The sequence below is a fragment of the Mustela lutreola genome, chromosome 6 (assembly GCF_030435805.1).
Source record: "Mustela lutreola isolate mMusLut2 chromosome 6, mMusLut2.pri, whole genome shotgun sequence".
In the NCBI taxonomy this organism is placed as follows: domain Eukaryota; kingdom Metazoa; phylum Chordata; class Mammalia; order Carnivora; family Mustelidae; genus Mustela; species Mustela lutreola.
Window position 1 is genome coordinate 58,319,933 of NC_081295.1, and position 26,804 is coordinate 58,346,736.

At 37.3% G+C, this 26,804-nt stretch overlaps 1 protein-coding gene across 5 annotated transcripts in view; it reads right to left on the minus strand.

Moving 5' to 3' along the window:
- UTRN (utrophin) overlaps window positions 1–26,804 on the minus strand; it is a 509,162-nt gene that overhangs the window by 298,926 nt on the left and 183,432 nt on the right. For all 5 annotated transcript variants that reach the window (XM_059177336.1, XM_059177335.1, XM_059177337.1 and 2 more), the window contains 9 exons: window positions 25,228–25,377; window positions 23,464–23,625; window positions 22,897–23,025; window positions 22,014–22,187; window positions 20,122–20,277; window positions 13,257–13,427; window positions 5,284–5,463; window positions 719–847; window positions 244–414 (listed from right to left, as the gene is read on the minus strand). In XM_059177336.1, the coding sequence (XP_059033319.1) occupies window positions 244–414; window positions 719–847; window positions 5,284–5,463; window positions 13,257–13,427; window positions 20,122–20,277; window positions 22,014–22,187; window positions 22,897–23,025; window positions 23,464–23,625; window positions 25,228–25,377 (1,422 nt within the window). The remainder of the gene's footprint in view (window positions 1–243; window positions 415–718; window positions 848–5,283; window positions 5,464–13,256; window positions 13,428–20,121; window positions 20,278–22,013; window positions 22,188–22,896; window positions 23,026–23,463; window positions 23,626–25,227; window positions 25,378–26,804) is intronic.

The window sequence follows — 26,804 nt, forward strand, 5'->3', positions numbered from 1 at the left end:
TTATTTTATAGCCAATTTTAACTTCTGATTGAGACTCTGAACGCTTCTCTCAAATGGTTTCTTCAATACTATTTCCTTCATAGGCAAAATCACAAATAAATCAGGACTGATGCTCCATTCAAAGAAAAAGTGATTAAAATCACCTTAATTCAAAATTCTTTGATGTATTTACCATACAATCACCTATCACTGAGATGCATGCCCACAGGAAAAGTAGTCTTGTATTAAAATATAATTACTCACCTTGGCACTCTTGATATGTTGAGACACCTTTTCAAAGTTTCTATTCAGTTCAGCTAATTTTGGTTCTACAAGTTCCCTGCTTGAACCTCCACGCGCATTCATCAAAACAACGGCTTGATCCCGGACATTTTCAACTTGGAGGTTGGCATCATCTAGCTCAGATATTAAACGCTAATTGCGAGAAACACAAAATTATCATATAAGAAAAATCAAAACCAAACATGGGGTATGATGCTAACTCAGAATTAAAGGTAGTTTAAGTGCATTTCATGAATCCCTGGAAAAGATTTTAGAGTAATCAATTTAATGAAGAGCTATTCCTGTAGGACTCAGATGAGACCTCAGTTTCTCCCACCAAAATAAAAACTAATCTACTGTGAGGGAAGAATGAAGGCACAAGGAAGCTGGGGCACTAGAGAAAAGACACCAAAACCCTCCACTCCCACAAACATTACTGATGCTCTATGCTTGGTACCTTCACAATTTCTTCCCGTTTACTAGCTGGTTTTTTTTCAATCTCATCTAACAGAGCTTCAGCTTGATAAAGCCATGTACTTATGTGAGCAACATTTCCGTCAAGTATTTCCAACTGGTTCTGATGGTTCTAGAAAAGAATTAACGAAACAATGATGCAATCACGTGCAATATTTAAGACAATAATCGTCGATGACATTTAAAAGACCTGTGAAAAGGCAAATGTACGCTGAGTTTCAAGATAGGTTTCCATCTTTCTGCAAAGCTCTTTCCCAGTGAATAAATCTCATTCCTAAAAATGCATGGTTATGTACTTTTTACATTTATTTGATTTAGACCGCAATACAGTAAAAAGTTAAAGGAGGATAACAGGTGAAATTTTCTTTTTCAGTTTCATTTTGCCTCCATTACTCTTCATTTTTATAAGTAATTTCATTTACCCTCCTTGATCATATTTTTAAAAAATTCACGTAAAAAGCAGTAATATAAAAGAACGATTAAAATATGGGTTGAGTAAGAGTCTGCCTGCTCAGTGGAATGAGCGACTGGCAGGTCTGCTGCTTGTCAGCTCAGTGCCAGCAGCACTTAGAAGTATAGCCGGCACAGACCTCACGAACTTTTCCTGAAGCAGGACAGAAAATGTGATTGAGAGAATAAATGTGAAAACCAGAAGAAAACGGTTAAACCGAATCAAACAAAGCAAAATAGCTGAGATAAAGGCAAGAATTTAGGACTTGATCAAAAAGAGTAGGGAAGCCTTTGGATGAAATTAACAACTTCTAAGAACTTTATTTTATAGGATAAAGGAAACTAGGAAAAAACCTTACAAGTAATTATATGACAAGAAAACAAATTATTAATCCGTAATATGGAAAATAGTTAAAAAAGAAAATGAGAACTCATAAATGAGAAAAGTTTGGCAAGTGATCTAGGTTCTAAGAAAGAAGAACAAGACCTGATGACCCCCAGACTTATTTCATGTTAATATTCTAAGGGCGCCTGGGTCAGTCAGTTAAGTGTCTGCTGGTGGGTGGCTCGGGTCATGATCACAGGGTTCTTGGATGGAGCCCCAGCTCTGGCTTCCTGCTCAGAGCAGAGTCTGCCTCTCATGTTCTCCGTGCCCCTCTGCCTCATTCATGTTCTCTCCTTTCTCTCTCAAATAAATAAAATCTTTTTAAAAAGTGTTCTAATAGGACTATAAAGGTATTATTTGAAAGGAGAATTTGGAAGGTACAGACTGAAGAATACATAAGTAAAAGGTGTGAGATTGTAGAATACAGTTAGTTATAGTAAAAATGAATATATAAAATATTTAATGAACATATTCTATGAACCAAGAATTTCATATTCTTTATTTAACATTTAACAACTTTGTGAGATATGTTCTTTGATTCTGATTTGATAGACAGGGAAATTAAGATGTAACAATATTAAAGTAATTTACCCAAGTTTTCAGGTAATAAGCTGAAAATAGACTCAAAATGGATGAAGGACCTCAATGTGAGAAAGGACTCCATCAAAATCCTTGAGTAGAACACAGGGAGCAACCTCTTCGACCTCAGCCACAGCAACATCTTCCTAGGAACATCACCAAAGGCAAGGGAAGCAAGGGCAAAAGTGAACTATTGGGATTTCATCAAGATCAAACCAAACCAAAGAGGCACAGAATCTATACTCAGAAAACTATAAAGTACTCATGAAAGAAACTGAGGAAGACACAAAGAAATGGAAAAATGTTCCATGCTCCTGGATTGGAAGAACAAATATTGTGAAAATGTCTATGCTACCTAAAGCAACCTACACATTTAATGCAATTCCTATCAAAATACCATCCATTATTTTCAAAGAAATGGAACAAATAATCCTAAAATTTATATGGAACCAGAAAAGACCTTGAATAGCCAAAGGAATATTGAAAAAGAAAGCCAAAGCTGGTGGCATCACAATTCTGGACTTCAAGCTCTATTAAAAAGCTGTCATCATCAAGACAGCATGGTACTGGCACAAAAACAGACACATAGATCAATGGAAGAGAATAGAGAGCCCAGAAATAGACCCTCAACTCTATGGTCAACTCATCTTTGACAAAGCAGGAAAGAATGTCTAATGGAAAAAAGAGAGCCTCTTCAATAAATGGTGTTGGGAAAATTGGACAGCCACATGCAGAAAACTGAAATTGGACCATTTCCTTACACCACACATGAAAATAGACTCAAAATGGATGAAGGACCTCAATGTGAGAAAGGACTCCATCAAAATCCTTGAGTAGAACACAGGGAGCAACCTCTTCGACCTCAGCCACAGCAACATCTTCCTAGGAACATCACCAAAGGCAAGGGAAGCAAGGGCAAAAGTGAACTATTGGGATTTCATCAAGATCAAAAGCTTTTGCACGGCTAAGGAAACAGTTAACAAAACCAAAAGATGACTGACAGAATTGGAGAAGATATTTGCAAATGACATATCAGATAAAGGGCTAGTGTCCAAAAATCTATAAAGAACTTAGCAAACTCAACACCCAAAGAACAAATAATCCAATCAAGAAATGAGCGGAAGACATGAACAGACATTTCTGCAAAGAAGACATCCAAATGCCCAATGGACGCATGACTCAACATCACTCAGTATTATGGAAATATAAATCAAAACCACAGTGAGATACCACCTCACATCAGTCAGAATGATTAAAACTAACAAGTCAGGAAATGACAGGTGTTGGCAGGATGCAGAGAAAGGGGAACCCTCTTAAACTGTTGGTGGGAATGCAAGCTGGTGCAGCCACTCTGGAAAACAGCATGGAGGTTCCTCAAAAAGTTGAGAACAGAGCTACCCTACAACCCAGCATTCGTACTACTGGGTATTTACCCTAAAAATACAAATTTAGTGATCCGAAGGGGCACGTGCACCCAAATGTTTATAGCAGCAAGGTCCATAATAGCCAAACTATGGAAAGAACCTAGATGTCCATCAACAGATGAATGGATAAAGAAGAGGTGGTATATATACACAATGGAATACTATGCAGCCATCAAAAGAAATGAAATCTTGCCATTTGCGATGATGTGGATGGAACTAGAGGGTATCATGCTTAGTGAAGTAAGTCAATTGGAGAAAGGCAACTATCATATGATCTCCCTGATATGAGGAAGTGGAGAAGCAACATGGGGGGGTTAAGGGGGTAGGAGAAGAATAAATGAAACAAGATGGGATTGGGAGGGAGACAAACCATAAGTGACTCTTAATCTCACAAAACAAACTGAGGGTTGCTGGGGGGAGGGGGTGGGGAAATGGGGGTGGGATTATGGACATTGGGGAGGGTATGTGCTATGATGAATGCTGTGAAGTATGTAAACCTGGTGATTCACACACCTGTACCCCTGGGGATAAAAATATATTATGTTTATAAAAAATAAAAAATTAAAAAATAAAAGCTGACAGATCAAGATATGAGCCATAAGTTTCAATGCCCTTCACATTCTGACTGATTTCAGTAAATGTTCCAAAGCACAATAATTTATTTTTCTCTGTCTCTATTTATTACCCAGTAATTCTATGAATTTGGAAAAAGTCCTTAGATATAACAAAACAAAATAATAATTTATAAATGAAACACCCTCTAGAGGAAGAGAAAGGGAGGTTGCCATATATTCATTGTTAGTATAAGATGGACAGAAAACTACTGTGCAATTTAAATCATCACTATTTCCATGAAATAATTAACAGTGGCATAACCAAAGACTAATAACAATAACCTTTAATAATTAGCATAAATAATAATATATCTAACATTGATTATTTTAAGTATAGTTATAGAGTCAAATATCCATGTTTCATCTCACATAATAATCATAAAAACCGTACAAGGTAGAAATTATAATGCTGTCCATTTTATGTATGAGCAAATTGAGGTTTAAAGAGCATTTAAGTGACTTCACCAATGTCATCCCCCTAGTAGTCAAAATTATTACTTAGGCCATCATATGCTAGTATGCCATTATTATTAGAACATTATAAATATTATCTACATGATCACTGATTGCATAAAAATTAAATATAGAATCATTAAAATATAACAAATGTGGTACATTTACTAAGATCTTAATGTATATATTTATATGGATATCACAAATAGTCTACTGCTTAACAGAGACATTTTTAACTCTTTCTAGTTACTATCTTTTCAAAAGAAAAAAAATAGGGACGCCTGGGTGGCTCGGTTGGTTAAGCAGCTGCCTTTGGCTCAGGTCATGATCCCAACGTCCTGGGATCGAGTCCCGCATCGGGCTCCTTGCTCGGCGGGGAGCCTGCTTCTCCCTCTGCCTCTGCCTGCCATTCTGTCTGCCTGTGCTTGCTCTCTGCCCCCCTCTCTCTCTGATAAATAAATAAAATCTTAAAAAAAAAAAAAAAGAAAGAAATAACATGTAGGCTAATGAAATGAATTCACTTGAAGCAAAACATTATTGTGACACACAGAAAACAGGATTTATTATTCTAATCAAAGCTGTATCGGCTTTTAAATAATTAAAGGAGAAAAGACTTCACTGTTAAACTCTCCCCGAAACTTACCATTAACGTACTGCACCAATCCTCCGTCCACGTGCGGACTCGGCTCCAGCCGGCGTTAAGCACACAGAGCCGCTCCTCTAAAACAGGCTCACTGCCCTCAATCAAGTTCTTCAGGGCAGCACTGCTCTCAGTGATGGCATTTAAATCAGCTCTTCTCTTTTCCAGGTCCTTCAGAATATTCTAAAAAAGAAAAATACCAAGACCCACTTGATCTTTCCAAACATTATGAAAGGTTTTTGTTTTTCTTTTTGTTTCAAGATTTTATTTAAATTCAAGTTAGTTAACATATTAAAACACATAAAAATACATTAAACACAAAAAACACATAAATTCAAGTTAGTTAACACATGTGTTTTAGTTTCAGAGGTAAAATTCAGTGATTCAGCACTTGCAGATAAAACCCAGTTTACACAACTTTAATTTTTTAAAAACTTTTCTTCTACATATGTGTAGTAGTCCATGAGTCCATGACTCTCTTAGATAATTCACAATATGTCAGAGGTTTCCAAAACTCCACAACCAATTCGCAAGTTGAGAGTTAACTTCCTAATAAAAACTAAAATATTTAATTATGCAAATATAAAAAAGTAACAAATTCGGTTGTGAAAAGGTAATCATTTCATTAATTTTAAGTACAAATGCTACTTATTACACACAAACACCAAGTATCTTCATCATAGCTTTAGACATAACCAATTTTATGTTCAGTAACTATAACGTGGCAAAGCAGAACTATCCCAGAAGTTACAATTCTCAAAATTTTATAATGAATTTATCTTCTGGGCCACTACAGGAAACTACTGATGTGTGTTACATTTATTTGGAAGGATAACATCCTGTACTAGGTGCCTTAATATATAATCTGTTGTATTAATATTATAAAAAATATTTCATCTTAGCTAAATCACAGGAGAACTAGCATGTCTAAGCTGTAGTCATATAGTTGCCATATGCAAAGATAATACTCTGGGTGGTATAGTGATAACTTGATTTGCACATTCATAAGGTTTGACCAGGCAAGACGTGTACTCAGAGAAATACAGCAAAAATGCTGGATTCCAAAATTAAAACTACAAAGTTCTAAAATCAAAAAGTAACATGAGCATATCTACCCCACTGCTATTGTACCTTTTTTAGCCAACATTTAAACAAATCATTTCCAAGAGCTCATTTATATTTAATCTCACATCATTAAATTACATTTTGGAAGGCATAAAAATTACAAATTCCCAGATGAGTCAAGGTTTAAACATTCACTTGGCCATATCAAATACTGGTATATTTATAAAGGCACTAAAATGTTTCTTCTAAATGTTCTTCTCCAGAAGGGAGTTTAAAAAAAAAAAAAAAAAAAACCACAGCCAAGCTCTTTGCAGTAAAGACTTTCTATCTACCTTCACAGGGAATGTACTGATTGACTAGAACAGTCTTTTAAGAACTTTATAAAATAGGGGCCCTTGGGTGGCTTAGATGGTTAAGCATCTGCCTTCAGCTCAGGTCATGATCTCCGGTCCTGGGATCGAGCCCCACATCAGGCTCCCAGCCCAGTGGGAAGCCTGCTTCTCCCTCTGCTTCTCCCTCTGCTTGTGCTCTCTCTCTTTCTCTCTCAAATGAATAAATAAAATCTTAAAAAAAAAAAAAAAAAACTATATAAAATAGGGGCACCTGGGAGGCTCAGTCCATTAAACATCTGCCTTCGGTTCAAGTCATGATCCCAGGACCCTGTGACTGAGTCCTGTGTTGGACTCCCTGCTCAGTAGGGAGTCTGCTTTCCTTCTCCCTCTACCCCTTCCCACTGCTTCTGGGTGCGTGTACACGTGCGCGTGCGCGTGTTCTCTCTCTCTCTCTCTCTCAAATAGACAAAGTATTTTTAAAAAGAACCATACGAAACAATTAACTACAAGTAATTAAATGTAAACAGTGCACACAACTATCTACACTAATAGACTGTATTGTAAAGAAAATGACTATAATGAAAATAATATTTACGCTACTGAATAAAAATGCTATTAAAGTTCAGGAATGAAAATGCCATTTAAATTTCTACATTCAAAAAATTTTACATAATTTTTAAGTGCAAATACATTAAAATGTTGTGAAATATGAATGTCTCTTAAATCTGAAAACAACACTGAAAAAGTGGGTGGTTATGTTCCACACTGATGTCTCATTTGATTATTCTAATGAAGAGAATGTGCTGTGAATTCGTAATTTGTATTTACCATCTTCATTATTTCAAACCTGAAATAAGAGTAAATGGGAATCTTAAAATGAATAGTACCAGAAGAGACAATCTTACACTGTTTTAAAAGTCTTTACCTTAAAATATAATCAGAATCAACTAATTGAATGGAATTGATGTGAGTACACAAATAGATGATTAAAAATTAAATATGTGAAAATCATATCGCTGATGTACAAGCTGTCATTAGTATAAAAGAGAAAAAGCATACTTTTTATATACCTATAAAAACAAATATGTAGGAATAAACAACTTTGCATACATACATAATGTTTTTGAAAGAAAAACCCAAAGCATTATGTAGTAATATAAAAAAAATTGGAAAGAAAAAGGAAATATACCATTTACTAAGAAGACTTATAACAAAGATATTGATTCTCCTCAAAATAAATTTATAAATTTATGGAAATTCAAACCAAATTTTCTAAGAGAATTTTTAAAATAATTTCAGACTAGCATATTTTAAGTTTATATGAGTACACACATACACACACAAAACAGAAACCTAAAGACAGAATCTCTGTTGAAATATATTATGAAGCCATATAGTTAAACAGTTGAAGAACAATTCAGAGGGTCAGATAAGTGAAGTGGAAAACAGAGAAAAGCAACAGGTAAAAAGAATATATGAATTTAGCAGGTCAAATCAGAAAGGAAAAAATAATAAATAGTGCTGAGATAAACAGTTAACTATTGGCCCAGAAGAATTAAAACATTAAAGGTAAAAGATGAAACTACAAAAGAGCTAGAATAAAATGTAAGTAAAGAATTATATAACCTTGGAGTTGGACTTTCTAAGAAGCACTAAAGACAGAAACAATGAAGAAAAAGATGAATTTTATTCTTTAAAAAAATATACAATATGGTAGTTTTAAAAAATACAGAACAGAAAGGAAACTTTTTTACAGAGGCAAGGAAACAAAAAACCAAAACAAAAAACAAAAAGAAAAATGAAACAACCCACAACACACTAAGTATTTATTATTGGGGTAGGTAAAGAGTTATAAATTAAAAGACCAGAACGGTCAAAACTACAAAAAGGTAGTTTTTCCTTGTAGGCTCCATGCCCAGTGTGGAGCCCAATGTGGGTTTGAACTCACAACCCTGAGATCAACACCTGAGCGGAGATCAAGAGTCAGATCCTTAACAGAGAGCCATCCAAGTGCACCAAAAAGGCAGTTTTGTAAAAAGATCTACAAAGGCCTCTAAACTTTGGAAAATGTTGCAATTAAATAACCAAAACATGATATTTGCCTACCTTTGAGCAAGCAGGAATTCTCACTCACAGTTGATGGGTATAACATTTCCAAAGGCAATTTTATAATGTGTATAAGAATTTTAAATGGATATATCCCTTGAAAAATATTTTTAAGTCTAAGAATTTATCCTCAAGAAATAATCATGAATATATGCTATGATTTAGCTTCAAGTATATTCATCACAGCATTTTTTACAATAGTGGAAACTGGTAATAATTTAAATGGATATGAATAGAGGAATGGCTTAATTTTAAAAAACCAATAAAATACTACACTTCTCCAATGTGTGATACAAAACCTCTGTAGGTAAAGAAAAATATTAAAGATAAAAGATAAAAGTTTTTAAGACAAGGTTAAGAAACATTAGACACAATATAATTATTTTTAAACGCTTCTGTCTGTTCATGTTTATATGTGTCTATAAAAAATAAACAAAAACAGTGTATTCTTTGAGTAGAAATGATTTTGGCTTCCGTCTTTTTTCATTACACTGTACAAATGTCATTCAATTAGCTTACATGACTTAAGTTATTAATAAGAAAATAATGGCTTTCAAACTGTATTGTAAAAGAAGATATTATTTTTTTGAAAAACTTAAAAAAAAAGAAAGTTTGATGCCTTTGCTTTGCTTTCTTTGCTTTTTTTTAAATTAAATTAATTTATTTTCAGCATAACAGTATTCATTATTTTTTCACCACACCCAGTGCTCCATGCAATCCGTGCCCTTATAATACCCACCACCTGGTACTCCAACCTCCCCCCCACCCCGCCACTTCAAACCCCTCAGATTGTTTTTCAGAGTCCATAGTCTCTCATGGTTCACCTCCCCTTCCAATTTCCCCCAACTCCCTTCTCCTCTCTAATTCCCCATGTCCTCCATGCTATTTGTTATGCACCACAAATAAGTGATACCATATGATAATTGACTCTCTCTGCTTGACTTATTTCACTCAGCATAATCTCTTCTAGCCCCGTCCATGTTGCTACAAAAGTTGGGTATTCATCCTTTCTGATGGAGGCATAATACTCCATAGTGTATATGGACCACATCTTCCTTATCCATTCGTCTGTTGAAGGGCCTCTTGGTTCTTTCCATAGTTTGGCGACTGTGGCCATTGCTGCTATAAACATTGGGGTACAGATGGCCCTTCTTTTCACTACATCTGTATTTTGGGGGTAAATACCCAGGAGTGCAATTGCAGGGTCATAGGGAAGTTCTATTTTTAATTTCTTGAGGAATCTCCACACTGTTCTCCAAAGAGGCTGCACCAACCTGCATTCCCACCAACAGTGTAAGAGGGTTCCCCTTTCTCTACATCCCCTCCAACACATGTTGTTTCCTGTCTTGTTAATTTTGGCATTCTAACTGGTGTAAGGTGATATATCAATGTGGTTTTAATTTGAATTTCCCTGAGGGCTAGTGATGATGAACATTTTTTCATGTGTCTGACAGCCATTTGTATGTCTTCATTGGAGAAGTGTTTGTTCATATCTTCTGCCCATTTTTTTATGTGATTGCAAGGACCTGACAGATTCCCTGGGGAATTCTACCAAACTTTCAAAGAAGAAATAACACCTATTCTCCTGAAGCTGTTTCAAAAAATTGAAACAGAAGAAAAACTTCCAGACTCTTTTTATGAAGCCAGCATTACCCTGAGCCCCAAAGCAGGCAAAGACCACACCAAAAAGGAGAATTTCAGACCAATATCACTGATGAATATGGATGCTAAGATTCTCAACAAAATCCTAGCAAACAGGATCCAACAGCACATTAAAAAGTTTATCCACCATGACCAGGTGGGATTCATCCCTGGGCTACAAGGATGGTTCAACATTTGCAAATCAATCAATGTGATAGAACAAATTAGTATGAGAAGAGAGAAGAACCACATGGTCCTCTCAATTGGTGCAGAAAAAGCATTTGATAAAATCCAGCATCCGTTCCTGATTAAAACGCTTCAAAGTATAGGGATAGAGGGAACATTCCTGAACTTCATCAAATCTATCTATGAAAGACCCATAGCAAATATTATCCTCAATGGGAAAAAGCTTGCAGCCTTCCCATTGAGATCAGGAACAAGACAAGGATGCCCATTTTCACCACTCTTGTTCAACATATCATTAGAAGTCCTAGCAACAGCAATCAGACAACAAAGAGAAATAAAAGGTATCCAGATTGGCAATGAAGAAGTCAAACTCTCTCTCTTCGCAGATGACATGATTCTTTATATGGAAAACCCAAAAGACTCCACCCCCAAACTACTAGAACTCATACAGCAATTCAGGAACGTGGCAGGATACAAAGTCAATGTGCAGAAATCAGTGGCTTTCTTAAACACTAACAATGAAAATACAGAAAGAGAAATTAGAGAATCGATTCCGTTTACTATAGCACCAAGAACCATAAGATACCTGGAATAAACCTAACCAAAGAGGTAAAGGATCTGTACTTGAGGAACTACATAACACTCATGAAGGAAATTGAAGAAGACACAAAAAGATGGAAGACCATTCCATGCTCTTGGATCGGAAGAATAAGCATTGTTAAAATGTCTATACTGCCTAGCAATCTATACTTTTAATGCCATTACGATCAAAATTCCAACAGTATTCTTCAAAGACCTGGAGCAAATAATCCAGAAATTTGTATGGAATCAGAAGACACCCCAAATCGCTAAGGAAATGTTGAAAAACAAAAATAAAACTGGGGGCATCATGTTACCTGATTTCAAGCTTTATTAAAAGCTGTGGTCACCAAGACAGCATGGTACTGGCATAAAAACAGACACATAGACCAGTGGAACAGAGTAGAGAGCCCAGATATGGACCCTCAACTCTATGGTCAATTAATCTTCGACAAAACAGGGAAAAAATACACAGTGGAAAAAAGACAGTCTCTTCAATAAATGGTGCAGGGAAAACTGGACAGCTATAAGTAGAAGAATGAAATTCAACCATTCTCTTATACCGTACACAAAGATAAACTCAAAATGGATAAAAGACCTCAACATGAGACAGGAATCCATCAGAATCCTAGAGGAGAACATAGGCAGTAATCTCTTCGATATCAGCCACAGCAACTTCTTTCAAGAAGACAAAGGAAACAAAAGCAAAAATAAACTTTTTGGGACTTCATCAAAATCAAAAGCTTCTGCACAGCAAATGAAACAGTCAAAAAAACAAAGAGGCAACCCACGGAATGGGAGAAGATATTTGCAAATGACAGTACAGACAAAAGGTTGATATCCAGGATCTATAATGAACTCCTCAAACTCAACACACACAAAACAGGCAATCATATTAAAAAAAAAAAAATGGGCAGAAGATATGAACAGACACTTCTCTTTGCTTTTATCAGCAAATTCCAATGTTTCCCTTTTCCTTCCTGCATCCCTTTTCCCATCTTCTTGTTACATCACACGGTCCATGACCTAATTAAACTTTTCATGAGCTATTGTAATGCCTTATATCTTGACTCTCATTCAACTGTTACCCCTACAAAGTGTTCAAATTAAGAAATGGTTGCATCATACATGACCTCACAGCACCTGCTCTCGACTTCCTACAAGCAAACACCTGTAGATGTCAACAGTGATATTTGTGGCTTTATATAAATTTCCCTCACAGTATTAGTATTTGGCACTTATCTGTATTACACATGCTTCTTTCTTAGGAAGTACATTTAGGGAAGAAGAATGCCTTTGCTTAAAAAAAAAAAAATGACTTTGTGTTCCATCAATCTTTTGTCCACCTCAAAAGAATCAGCAAATCTACTCTCTAATCTCTGATGTCGAAATAACTACAGAGTTACAGAAAACTCTTGGATCTTTCATTGATTTGGTTTTTTGAAAATTCTGTTCCTATGCACTTTACACCAGTTCACTTTCAATATAAAGATTAGTTACGGGTGTAAAAGTTATTACAGAAGAATTAATACTCGGCCCAATACGCTGTGAAAAACCAATACTCAAAAACTATCACCAGCTGTGAAGGTAGTGATTAGAATGTTTTACGTACCACACAGGCACAATGATCCATGTGAGTTTAATGGTTTTGGAATCAAGATAAAAATATCTTCTTAAAATTGTTGTCTTTTTTTTTTTTAAAGGTATTATTTATTTATTTATTTGACAGACAGAGATCACAAGTAGGCAGAGAGGCAGGCAGAGAGACAGGAAGGGAAGCAGGCTCCCTGCTGAGCAGAGAGCCTGATGCAGGGCTTGATCCCAGGACCCTGGGATCATGACCTGAGCCAGAGGCGGAGGCTTTAACCCACTGAACCACCCAGGCTCCCCAAATTGTTGTCTTTTAAAATAGTCTTTTCTTTTTTCTTAAGACAGAGAAGTGGAAAAAATAATTGAAAAAAAAGAAAATGCTGTATTTAACATGAAATGGAGATAAAGGACATCCTGAACAAAATGCCACAGGAGACCCTGGCATAAAATTGGCAGGTAACCCGAGTTACAGCTTACTTTAGCCCAGGAGATTTCTATATCCAAGTCCCCACTCAAGCCTCCGGACGTGGATTTCTGTACCAATTCAGCTTCAGTAACAGAAAGCCATTCAGAGAGAGAAGCAGTCTCTTTCTTCATTTTCCGGGCCAACTGTGATGCTCTTTCCAGGTCCTGTTTTCCCTCTGTCACCTAAAAAGGAGAAAGAGAGAGGGAGGGAAGGAGAGAGAAAGGGAAAGGAAGAGGGAAAAGAACACAAAAAGAATAAATTCAAATAATAACCAAAGATCCAAACTATTAATACTTAACCCCCAAGACATACATAACCTTTCACTCTCCCACCTGGAATCACTCCATTCTTGTATTTCTACAAGGGGACAACATACTACAGAGGTTAAGTGTGGGACAATGCTGGGTTACTTTCTAAGTGACCTTGGTAGAGGCATAGCCCTCCAAAGGTTGGTATTTATGTATCAAATTAGAAAGATACATACACAGAGGGCTTGGTGCAGTCCTTGTAACAAAGTTAAGGAATCAGTAAATGGTATCTTTTTTTTTTTTTTTTTTAAGATTTTATTTATTTGACAGAGAGAGATCACAAGTACATGGAGAGGCAGGCAGAGAGAGAGAGAGAGGGAAACAGGCTTCCTTCCAAGCAGAGAGCCCGATGCGGGACTTGATCCCAGGACCCTGAGATCATGACCTGAGCCCAAGGCAGCGGCTGAACCCAATGAACCACCCAGGCACCCAGTAAATGGTATCTTTTATGTTTTGAATGGAAGATGCCTTACAATCCTCTCAAGAAAGAATTCTGTTTAAAAAACACACACATTGGGGTGCCTGAGTGGCTCAGTGGGTTAAGCCTCTGCCTTTGGCTCTGATCATGATCTCGGGATCCTGGAATCGAGGCCCGCATCGGGTTCTCTGCTCAGCGGGAAGCCTGCTTCCTCCTCTCTTCCTTCCTGCCTTTCTGCCTGCTTATGAACTCTGTCAAATAAATAAAATCTTACACACACACACACTAGATTCTAGAAATTTGAGGAGGAAAGAGTATGATTTTCATAATTATGTTTTACCATTAACTACTTAATTTAAAATAAATAAATGCCTATGCAGCATAAACCTTTAGTATTATTTTGTTTTTGTAGCTGACGGAAAGCAAAATGAACTGAACAAACATTTATGAGGCTCTTAACATAACTCCCATATCATGCTGAAGAATCCTACCCATGCTATGCAGTAAGATCCACAGCCCCTGTGAGAAGCAGGTTGGGGCAGTGACACTTAAAGGGGCTAAAGCTATGATCAGGGGGACATGGCCACTGAATTGAGCCTGGTCTGACCCTTTTACATTACATGATGGTACTCTCAAAACTATCATTCATTATCTAAAGCTGAGACAGCATTTTTAAGGGTATCATAAAACAATACATAAATAAAAATGTGTTCTTCCTTTTATGTGCACAAATGCAGAGATAATTCTCATTATAAGCAACAGAGTGATAAGTCATGTATGGGATAAGATTTTTCTTAGATGATAGAAAAACTGAATTTTCTTAATAAGTAATGTGGAATTGCATTTCTTTTTTCTGGCCCCCTAGGTTCCATTTTACTGTTTCATACCTCAAGGATTGATTATTATTAAATTCCTTCTTAAAAGTAAAATATTTTTCTCTACAGAGTTTAATTAGAATTCATGACTTTAAATTAATAGCCCCTCAATGCAGACTTCAGGAGACAAATACATGAATTATGTTAAAAGATATTAGGCATTCAGAGGACCTCATCTGATTTTGACATGCCCAGGCAGTTACACAAGCATCATAAAACTTAATGCTACCAAAGGTTCGCATATACCCGGAAGAAAATAATTTACAGCTTAACTTACAATTCCCTCTTCTCAGTCCAACCAATACATTTTGAGATGCAGTCCATTCTAAATTAGGCAGTATCAACTTGGAAGATTTTACCTAACCATTTTTCCTTTCTCCCTCTTAGATATTCAACCATTCCCTCTTCACAGGATGATCCCCATAAGCTATGAAATATACTCAAGTCTCGGGGCACCTGGGTGGCTCCGTCAGTTAAGCATCTGCCTTTCCCTCAAGTCATGATCTCCAGGTCCTGGGATGGAGCCTCCCAGGGGGCGGGAGGGGGAGCGCCCCTGCTCAGCAGGGAATCTGCTTCTCCCTCTCCCTCTGCCCCTGTCCCCTGTTCATGCTCTCTCTCTTCTCTCAAGTAAATAAATAAAATCTAAAAATATATGTATACTCAAGTCTCTTATAGTTTTAAAAAAACTGGCTTCTTTGGCTGCATCTCCCCTAAGACCTTCCTCTCTCCTATCTCGCCCTTACCAATCCTCTAAAGCATTTTCTTACCTTCCCCACATTTCTTCCCTTCTCCCATCCTGTCTTCTGCCCCATCACTCCACAGAAATTGTCTTTGCTGATCTCAATAAGGACTTCAAGGGCAACAGATGTAAATGGGCATCTTTAAGTGGACATCATTTTTAATGTTCAGTAATTCAAAAACAGTGCCTACACCCATCTCAAAATACCTTTTTCCATTGGCTTCCCAGCCCCAGCACTCTCCTGGTGTGCTAACACTTCTTGCTACTAACTGTTGTTTCATTTACATATATTTTGTTTTTTCCATGTGGTTTTTTAGGGTGTACAATGTGATCATTTTATGACTTATACAGAGTGAGATGATTACCACAACTTAATCAATGCATCCATCATCTCCCATAGTTATCTTTTTTTTGGAGGGGGGGGGTAATGAAAACACATCTATCCTCTCAGCAGATTTCAAGTATACAATTATGGAAAACAGTATGGTGGCCCCTTAAAACATTAAAAATAGGGTGCCTGGGTGGCTCAGTGAGTTAAGCCTCTGCCTTCGGCTCAGGTCATGATCTCAGGATCCTGGGATTGAGTCCCATATCGGGCTCTCTGCTTGGCAGGGAGCCTGCTTCCTCCTCTCTCTCTGCCTGCCTCTCTGCCTACTTCTGATCTCTCTCTGTCAAATAAACAAATAAAATCTTAAAAAAACACACACATTAAAAATAAAACTATTATATGATCTAGTAATGCTACTTTGGTGTATATATCCCAAGGAAATGAAATCAGTGCTTAGAAAAGGTATCTGCATGCCTATATTCATGGAAGCATTACACATGATAGCCAAGATGTGGAAACCACTTAAATGTCCACCAATGAACAGATAAATAAAATGTGGTACAGCTATACTTAAGTTTCTTTTGCAGATACATCTTCCTCAAATTTCTTACTAAATGATCTAGTTCCTTAAGACTTTGTTCAGGCCTTTTTTTTTTTTTATTAAAAATTATTTTTATTTATTCCAGTTTTATTGAGATATAGCACTGTATAAGTTTAAGGTATACAGCACAATGACTTTACTCACATAGATTACAAAATGATTACCACAATAACTTAAAACATCCATCATTTCATACAGATACCAAAAAAATGGTTTAAAAACATCCATCATTTCATACAGATACAAATAAAAAAAATAGTTTTTCAAACATCCATCATTTCAGACAGATACAAAAAAAAAAAAAAATGGTGAAGAGAACCCATGTGATTTACCCTCCTCACCACTTCTCTACATACAAATACAGTGGTGTTAGCTGTAGGCAGCATGTTGTACATTATATCCCTAGGGCTTACGTATCTTGTGACTGTGAGTTTGTTATTTTTTATCACCTTCATCCAATTCCTAGACCCACCAGTCCCCCACCTCTAGTAGCCACAAATCTGATCTCTTTTTATGTGAGTTTGGTTGTTGCTCTTTTAGAGATTTCACATAAATATGAGTCATACATTATTTGTCTTTCTCTGTCTGACTTATCTCACTTAATACAATGCCCTCATTGTGCTAAATGAGATATACCGTATATAGTACATATATACACATCTTCCATATCCATTCTTCCATCAGAGGACACTTGGGCTGCTTCCATGCCTTGGCAACTCTAAACAGAGCTACTATGAACATAGTGGTGCCAATATCTCTTCCATGTAATATTTTTCTTTAAGATTTTATTTTATTTATTTGTTAGAGTGAGAGAGAGAGCGAGCATAGGCAGGCAGGCAGAGAGGCAGGCAGAGGCAGAGGAAGACACAGGCTCCCCGCGGAGCAAGGAGCCTGATGCGGGACTTGATCCCAGGACACTGGAATCACAACCTGAGCTGAAGGCAGCCGCTTAACCCACTGAGCCATCCAGGCATCTTTCTTTGATATAATATTTTTGTTTCTGTAAGATATATACCCAGAAGTAGAATTACTGGATCATACTATAGTTCTATTTTTAATTTTTTGAGGAACCTCTCCACTCTCTTCCACAGAAGTTGTACCAATTTACAATCCTACCAACAGTGCACAGCCTGTTCACATCCTCGCCAGCATTATCTCTTCCGATTGAATAGGTGTGAGGTAGTATCTCACTGCGGTTTCGATTTGCACTTCCCCAGTGATTGGTCATTCTTGAGTACCTTCTCATGTACCTGTTGATCATTCATATATCTTCCTTGGTGCAATGTCTATTCAGGTCCTCTGCTCATTTTTAATTGGATTATTTGGGATTTTTTGCTATTGAGTTGTATGGATTCTTTATATATTTTTGATATTAACTCATTATCATATATATAATTTACAAATATTTTTTCCCCATTCTGCAGGTTGACTTTCCATTTTGTCGATGATTTCTGTGGCCGTGCAGGAGCTCTTTAGTTTGATGTAGTCCCACTCATTTATTTTTTATTTTGTGGCCTATATAGGTTTTTCTTTTCTCATTATATCTTCTCCCTAGACAATCTCATCATCACTGAAAACTTTAATTACAGTCTATATGCAGATGACTCATAAAATTCCTAGCTTCAGCCCAGATATAGTCTCCAGACTTGAATAACTTTGTGAGTACCCGACATATTCAAGTCACTCTCACAAAGGCATTTAACATGTGAACATGCCCAATCCATACTTAGGACTTTTCCATGTTTCCGCCTTTCCTTCCAGTGCCTACCCTCAATCATAGCACCATGATCTTCTGCGTAACCAAGCCAGAAACCCAGAGGTCATCGATCATCTCCTACCGCACTCCCACATCCTGATCCATCAACTCTTATTCACTCCACTTCTTCAATGTGTCTGAGACCATCTGCTCCTCATGCCATCTCCACCGCTCCACCATCATTCCTGCCACCATCATTTCTCACTAAGAACACAATGACTTCCTCACTTCTCTCTTCACATCCACTGCTGCCCTTCTCCAGCTCATCCCCCAAACTGCAGTGAGTGATTGTTGAAAAAGCTAATGCATGAGCTTATTATCTCCCTGCTAAAATCTGCAATAACTTCTTAAACCTCTTAAGATTAAAATCCTTATCACACACCCAGACACTAGTATGCTCTGGTCTCATCCCTTTCCCCAATACCATGTTCCCCACACTTGCTCTCTCTGCATTAGTCACACAAATGTACCATGCTGCCTCTTGCCACAGGGCCTTTCCACATGCTCTCCCAGCAACCTTAAAAGCTGCTCTCCCACTGCTTTCACCCAGGATATTCCGACTCATCCTTCAGATTTCAGTTTACACACCGTTTCCTGAAGGAAATGTAACCCCAGGTACGTTCCTATAACCCATGTCTGGGCCAAATCCTCCTTGACATATACTCTTAAAGCACCACATACATTCCTTCCTAACACTTCAGACTGCTAATGTGATGGTACTTTGTAAGACTACCTGATTAATGTTTTCTTCTCTCATAACCCTAAATTCGATTAGACAAAGAGACAATTTATGTTTTTGTGTGCCACTCAATCTCTACTGCCTATATGCTTCCTGTTAAACAGTACCATCTCAATTGTGTTGAATGACAAAATGACTTAACACTAAAACCACAGACACAACTGGAGAACTGACATTACAATGGCAACACCATTCCCATCCAAAAAATGCCAGCTGATGAATAAATACAGTAATATTTGAGAAATAACTTCAGCTGTATAATAATACCAAGAAGCTCTACACTGTGTTCCAGATGTGCAATGTATCAAAATGATATAAAATGTATTAGATTAGCAATCTCCTCTTGCTTTAGTGAGGAGGTCAAAATTGTCCAGGAAATGTACGTATCGCTTATTCTTATTGATCCAAAAATGATAACAAAATTCCAGCTAGTTTTCTCTGGGTCTGTGCACCAATTTAGGTACTATTTAAAAACCCAAAAAGGATCTAAAATATTATCTAACACAGCTCTCCAATATTGCCAAGAAGATATCACTTTAAACACTTTTGTTGTAGTTTTGTTTTGCTTTGCTTTCCTGGTTTCAGTGCAGAGTTCTCACAAGAGAAGACATTCAACCTTCTGAATACAGTCATTCATAATATATGGCCAAAAGTCCTTTTGCAGATTCACTCAGATGCCCAGATTATAGATGTTTCTTAAAAGGATTTCAGATCCTGCTAGATTAATGTGAACTTCCTGTCACTTACCATTTATTAGAGTCCCAGTGTTTTAATATTTCTCAGTAGACTACTCAATTTAGAAATCCCGGGACCAGTAACTTGAGTTTATACAGGGGCTATCACTGGGAAAGTTTCCTTAGAATAACTTCTGAAAAGTGACCAGCCATTGAAAATACAAAAATGAGTCTGGATTAAATATTAAAAGTAAATTTCTCTACAATTCATCATTGTGATAGAAATATATAGCTGTAAAGAAATATAATAAAAAAATACTGAAAGAATTGAAAGCACTATTATTAGTGCCCCAAAATTCAAACATGCATTCTTCTAGGAGCAAGATTTTAAAATGCATAAACAAGAGAGACGCAAGGGAGTGGGGGGCTTGTCCTTACCTGGGCACCCAAATCATTGTAGAGAATCTTCAGAGAAGTCAGCTGTTCATCCATCCCCTTGGGATTGTCTGTTTGTTGCTTCTGGACAATGTGCCTTCCTGTTTTGATTACAGTCTCCACTTCCAGCTTGACTTCACTCAAGGTTTTATAGAGTTTCTTTAAAAGAAAGCAAGGCACATTTTACATACTGTGGTGAAAAGTTGCTAATTGGAGTCATTTCAGAATGCGGCTTATACAGACTGACAGCTACAAAGTAACTATGGAGATCAAAGGGCTTTATCTTCCTCCGATTTGGTTCAAAGGACAAGTGAAGTGAAATCAAGGTTGTATTATCTTTTTAAAATCAGATAAGAAAATAAACTAATAGAGATTATACTTGTTTAAAAAAAACCCTCAAACATGTATTTTCAAGGTTTAGGGAAGTACTTAGGAATAAAAACATTTTTCCTACATAAAATGGAAAAATATTATGACTAAAAACTGAACGTCTATCATTTTTTAAATTACATTTTTAAAAACCATACATGCTATTACTAGAAAAAAAAGCCAGGCTTGGCTATACTTCTGGCTGTTGAAATTTGGAAGTATTAACATCCACTTTTTTTTTTCTTTAGAATTCTGTGAAGTACCAAGTCTACCACAACGAGCATGTATTACTTACATGATAAAAAGATATATACTCAATATACCAAGACATATGTAACTATAAGAAATGGAGTTATGTAGGTCAAATTCAGAGCCGTCCTCATCCTAGTTACCTTGAAACTAAAAAGCTTTTATGTGAGTAAGTTCTCTTGTTTCCGTCCATCATGACCTTGACCTGAAACATCTCCTGTGGCATTGTCACATAACAGCAGACCACTGGACTAAGTTACACAAGGTGAAGGACAGTGTTCTACTGGCCTCTGTGTCTCGTTAAATCAATAACTACTTACATCTACACTCACACACATACATACACATATGCACACAAATGCAAACATACACACTCACGTAAACACACATAATCACATACTCAAAAATTTAAACTGTTCATTCTTCCACCCACTCTAGCTTTTGAGTACACAAAACTTCAGTATCCAACAATAAGGAGACTACAGTTTTGAAAAGCACAAAGAACTCTGCCCCAACTTTGTCTTAACAAGTGTAATCTTAAGTTCTTTGTGAGTCTTCTCAAGGAGAAGACCAATTCTAAGATTGTATATACTTAGCTATATTATTTTTAAATTTGTACTCAACTGAATTATAATGTTCAAGACCAAAATAGCAATAAGGCCTTATAAATAATTTTTTTCACATCTTTGTTTTAAACTGGAATTTAAATTTTTACTTTCCTAGAGAATGGGTTTTTTTTTTTAATGCTATAATATTTCCAACATCATTCTAAGTATAATTTCCTCTTTCATATTTTAGGCTTAAACTTTTTAAGTTGAAATTCAAAGTTTTACTTTCCTTAAGAATGATTTTCTTTTGCATTGTAATATTCCTGACATCTATTCTCAGTATGGCTCTCCTAGCTGACTCAAATTTACCCTTTAAAACTTAGCTTATTAGTCACATTCTGTCAAAATCTTCCTAAACTTCATGCTGTGATTAAGATGTTTCCCTTGTTTTTTAGATCATGTTATATGCATGTCTACTCCAGCTTCCTTATCTCATTACATTGTAGTAATTGATTTTACTCTCTCCCACCTGTCTCTCTTATCTCTTCTGTTTTCCTTGAAGACAGGACCACACTTGGATACTTTTAACCTGTTTTTCCACCCTCGAGCTCTCTTCTTAGCTCACTATAGACTGGCAACTATTAAATAAGCCATTTACAGAGGCACTAGATGAAGCTATGTTAGCTGCTGGAAAACCGACTGGACACATGACCCCCCCAGTGGCCTCACCATACACTTGTCCAGATGGCTCTGTATGACATCAGGATCCACATCCTTCACGTCCAGAACATGAAGTTCTGCTTTCACACAATCCAACACACGCTTGCAATCAAGCATGCGCTGCTCAAAGTTAGCGGGCTTCTGGAAAAGCTGGAACTTGGTGGACACCTCTCGAAGTTTCCTCTGTTTCCCAAAATGAACAAAATAAGCAACTTGCATCAGAATGATGATCTCTCTCAGCAGAGGATATGAGTACAACATACACTGCTAAAGAGCTGCAAGACAAGGCAGCCATAAAAAACATTCCCTCAGGGAACCTAGGCTTCCCAGCCACCAGAGGGTCCTGCACAGAGCAGTGTCATGAATTACTTGACAGGGTATCAGTCTAAGACATAAGAAAAGGCCAAACTAGCCTCACTAGAAGTGAAACCTCACAGAATTTTTAACCTGTTTGAAAAATAGAGTTCAGGAACCTAAAACTCAAAATGCCCTTCATGACAAGCTCAAGGTCAATCATGCATCCACCATTCAAGGACCAGGTGGTGTCATATGCCACACCCTCAGCCTTCCCCGTGCACCAGCCACACCAGAACTGACAGAGGCTCTGCATTAATGGAAAAATCTATATAAAGATAAGTTCTAAATCTAGCTTGCTCTCTCTTTGCAATTCAACTGTAAAATCAGATTCAGTATTTTCCACCCATGTAACAATTTGTTTCTGCCTCTTTTTCCAGAAGACAATGCATCATTCTCATCCCACTGCTGACATCATAACGAAGACCAAAGTCATAGAAGTCATCAACTCTTCCTCACAATTTTTTTCTTGTTTCTTTGTTTGTTTTTTAACACCCAGCACATCAAAGAGTAAAAGGGAGCCACTCTCCTTCTTCACCTGTAATACATCCATCTGATTTCCTCCTCTGGCATTCCTGCCTTCTGGGGAAGTTGGAGGCTGGGAGCGTGTGTTTCTTTTCAACTCCTCCAGAGTCAGCTCATGGGCTGAGATCTCTGCTTGGATTTTCTGCCACAGAGAGATCAGAAAGGAGAAAACGTCTTTTTTATTAAAGCTCCAGAAAGTCACACAATACATAAGAATATGTGGACCACTGGACAAGCTTTAATAACTTTAATAATAACACAGGCCACCTGTGTTGCAGGACTCCCATGTGGGAGCCACAAACTAAGAGCTTTGTGTTTGTCATTTCTAGTGTTCACCACTTACTTATAAAAAGGGAATTTTCCCAACTTCACAACTATAATTTTAAAATGGTGATCATCTGCTAGGGTCTCACAGAGAGACCAAAAGAACTCCAAAACCCATATGCGACCCCATAAGTAAGGTCAATCTTCCTCACTGGTTCAGTTTGGAATGGCACGAGGGGCTGGCTGTCTTGTGGGGGAGGAAGAGGTGACATATGCTCTTTTTATGACTCAAGAGTCCTCCACTCCACAGCAGTACCTGAGCTTCCTGCGGAACTTGGAAGGCATCTATCCTATCAGTCAAGTACGTCGTCAGCTGCTTGTCCAGCTCCCCCAGGCTCTCCTGCAGGACCTGAAGCATGTGGTCAGTTTCCCGTAGGACCTGGAGTTGCTTTTCCAAAGCAATCTGCTTGCTCTCTGCCTACACAGGGGAAAAACTGAATCATTAGTTGCTCAGCACTAATATAAAGACCTGAATATAAGAGAACCCTTATGTTCTGGTCACCAAGAGAGAAACAGACTGGCAAAGCACCAGGCTCAAAACTTGGGCCTACATTATAAATAAATAATAGCTAGCAAAGATAACAGCGAAAAGATTCTTCTAGTATCGGATTTATCTGACAGTGAATTACTGATTTTTACTTCTTTCTACAGAAAGTGACAAAATATAAAAATGCCCTTGAGGGCATTATGCTAAGGGAAATGAGTCAGACAGAGGAAAGCAAATAGCATATGATCTCACTTATATGTAGAATCTAAAGCAAACAACAAAAAAACAAGCTCTTAGAGACAGGAACGGAGTGATAGTATGAACAGAATAGATCTTAAAAGTCCTCATCATTAGAAAAAAACTGTGACTATATATGGTGAGGGATGTTAGCTTAAACTTATTGTGATTGTTTTACAATGTATACACATATCAAATCATTATATCATATACCTGAAAGTAATATAATTTTTTTAAGATTTTATTTATTTATTTGACACAGAGACAGAGATAGTCAGAGAGAGAGAGGGAGAGTAAGAGAGAGCACAAGCAGGGGGAGCAGCAGAGGGAGAGGGAGAAGCAGGCTTCCCGATGAACAAGATGCCCGACCTAGGGCTCGATCCCAGGACCCCAGGGATTGTGACCTGAGCTGAAGGTAGCTGCTTAACCACTGAGCCACCCAGGCACCTATACCTAAAAGTAATATAATGTTATATTTCAATTATGCCTCAATAAAAAGAAGAAAAAAGTAAAGTTTTTCTACATAACATATTAAACAATCAAATGTCATCTATTACACATTTAGGACATTTACAGGAACTGGCAATAAGCTTATAAATAACAATACAAAATATAGCAAGAATATCTATCAGTATAATAAACATATACATCTCCTTTTTTTCCCCAGAAGTCTCAAGTTCTACAGACTTGCATACATGTTGAACCACTCTCTGATGCACTTTTGGGGTAAACCTGATGCTATTCACAACCTAATCATTAATCATTATTATTTACTGTGTATAAAAGCATGTAATATCCATCCAACCCTCCTAGAAAGGATAATAGCCTTTCTCTACTTAACGATATGAACACGCGGTGCACTCTGAATAGGTATCTAGATGCTATGACATTTTACAACAGCAACTTATGTTAAATTCAGTTGGCCCTAATATTCACTAGGATAATATGGGTTCCTAGTCTTATATAGAGCTGTATTATCCTTAAAGGAAATTAAATAGGTATACCTACCTATTTAATTTAGGTAGGTATACTTATTTAATTTAACAGACTTTAATTTAGGTATACCTTTAAATAGGTATACCTATTTAATTTAATAGTCTGTCTTAAAGACAGACTTTTTTAATCATCAAAGTTCTCGCTGTCCTCTGAGTGCTAGGTCTACTCTTCCCTACCTAGTATTTCAATGTCCTCAACACCCCCGTTCACGTTGGTTACCAACTCTTCCCCCTGGTAAAAGTTCCTGCGGCCAGCTCCACACCGCAACACCTATCAACCCCTGCGTTCCCCAGTTCTTACCAGGTGACTCAGCTCTTCATATCGACTATTAAAAGCCTCCAGTTTCTCACTGATTATATCATCAAGAATCCCTCCATCAATTAGAGTCTGGCCAAGTTCTCGAATCTGGGTGCGATTATCCGCTGGGTGTCGTAAAACAGATTCCAGAGACTAGGCAGGGAGAGGAGAAAAAAATACACATTGACGGAGGCAAAATATGTCAAGGATCCTAAAAGTGCCCACTTTTTTAAACAAGTAATTCCATTCGCTAGAAATCTCCCTAAAGAACAAGATCAGAAACGAGGTAGATGATTAATTTACAACAATATCCATAATATTACTAATAAAAACCTAAAATTGAAAACTCAGTATGAATGATGATACATGTTATTAGACTTGCATAAAAGTAATTTCAGTGATTATTAATTACATAGGGAAATGTTCATGGTATGCAAAGTTTAAAAGCAGAAAACAACACTATACAAGAAAAATTATGTTATTGACTATATTACTAAAAACATTTCTCCACAATATACACAGAATGCTAGGCACTGTTTTATATACATACTTATTATATACATAAATCTAATCAGGCAGATGGGCCAAATACTATTCCCATATTACAGATGGGAAAATTGAAGCTCACAGAGGTTAAGTACAAAAACATACAGTAAAAAGTAACGCTACGATTCCAACTTTAAGACTCTAAAGGCTCTTTTTATCCATTACTATGACGTACTGCCTTCCAGCGTGGATAGAAAATAATAATAATTAGGAAGAAATACACCAAAATGTTTAAAAGTGCTTATCTTGCTTTTTATACTTCTCTCTATTTTCCATGTTTCTGGAATGCACACGTGTAACTGTCATATTTGGAAGGTATGCCTTTAAAGTAAGCATTTCAGACTTCCTCTTATCTCAACCTCTGGCCCTGGGATCTTACTTGGGAAGCAACATTTTTCCTCCCACAGCCTCAGTCTGGCTCTTGGTCTCCAGGTCCCACCTTGGACTCATTTCTGACCTTCAGTCCAGTCATCCACTCAGTTACCCTTGTGTCCCTTCCATTTTAAGATTTTTTTTTTTAAATTTGACAGACAGAGGTCACAAGTAGGCAGAGAGGCAGCCAGAGAGAGAGAAGGAGGAAGAAGGCTCCCTGCTGAGCAGAGAGCCTGATGCGGGACTCGATCCCAGGGCCCTGAGATCATGACCTGAGCCAAAGGCAGAGGCTTTAACCCACTGAGCCACCCAGGCTCCCCGCGTCCCTTCCATTTTAAAAGCAAACGGAACCTCTTCCTCCTCTTTTATTGGAAGCAAATCTACTCTCTTCACATTTGAATCCATCGAAGAAACAGTTCTTAAGCTATCGTGTGCCACATATCATGCTGGTCACTTGGGAACAGCCTCCTGGAGCTCACGCCTCGGCCTGGGGACAAGCTCCGAGGACAGGACCCCGGCCTCCACTACTAACCACTTTACCCTGTCCCCAGCTCTTTCCCTGGGGAGTTGTCTAATGAACAAAAATAACTTTATGAAGAAACAAGAGAGCGATCCCCCTAACAACAGAAGCCAGAGTTTCATCCAGGGAAAGGTAAAAACCA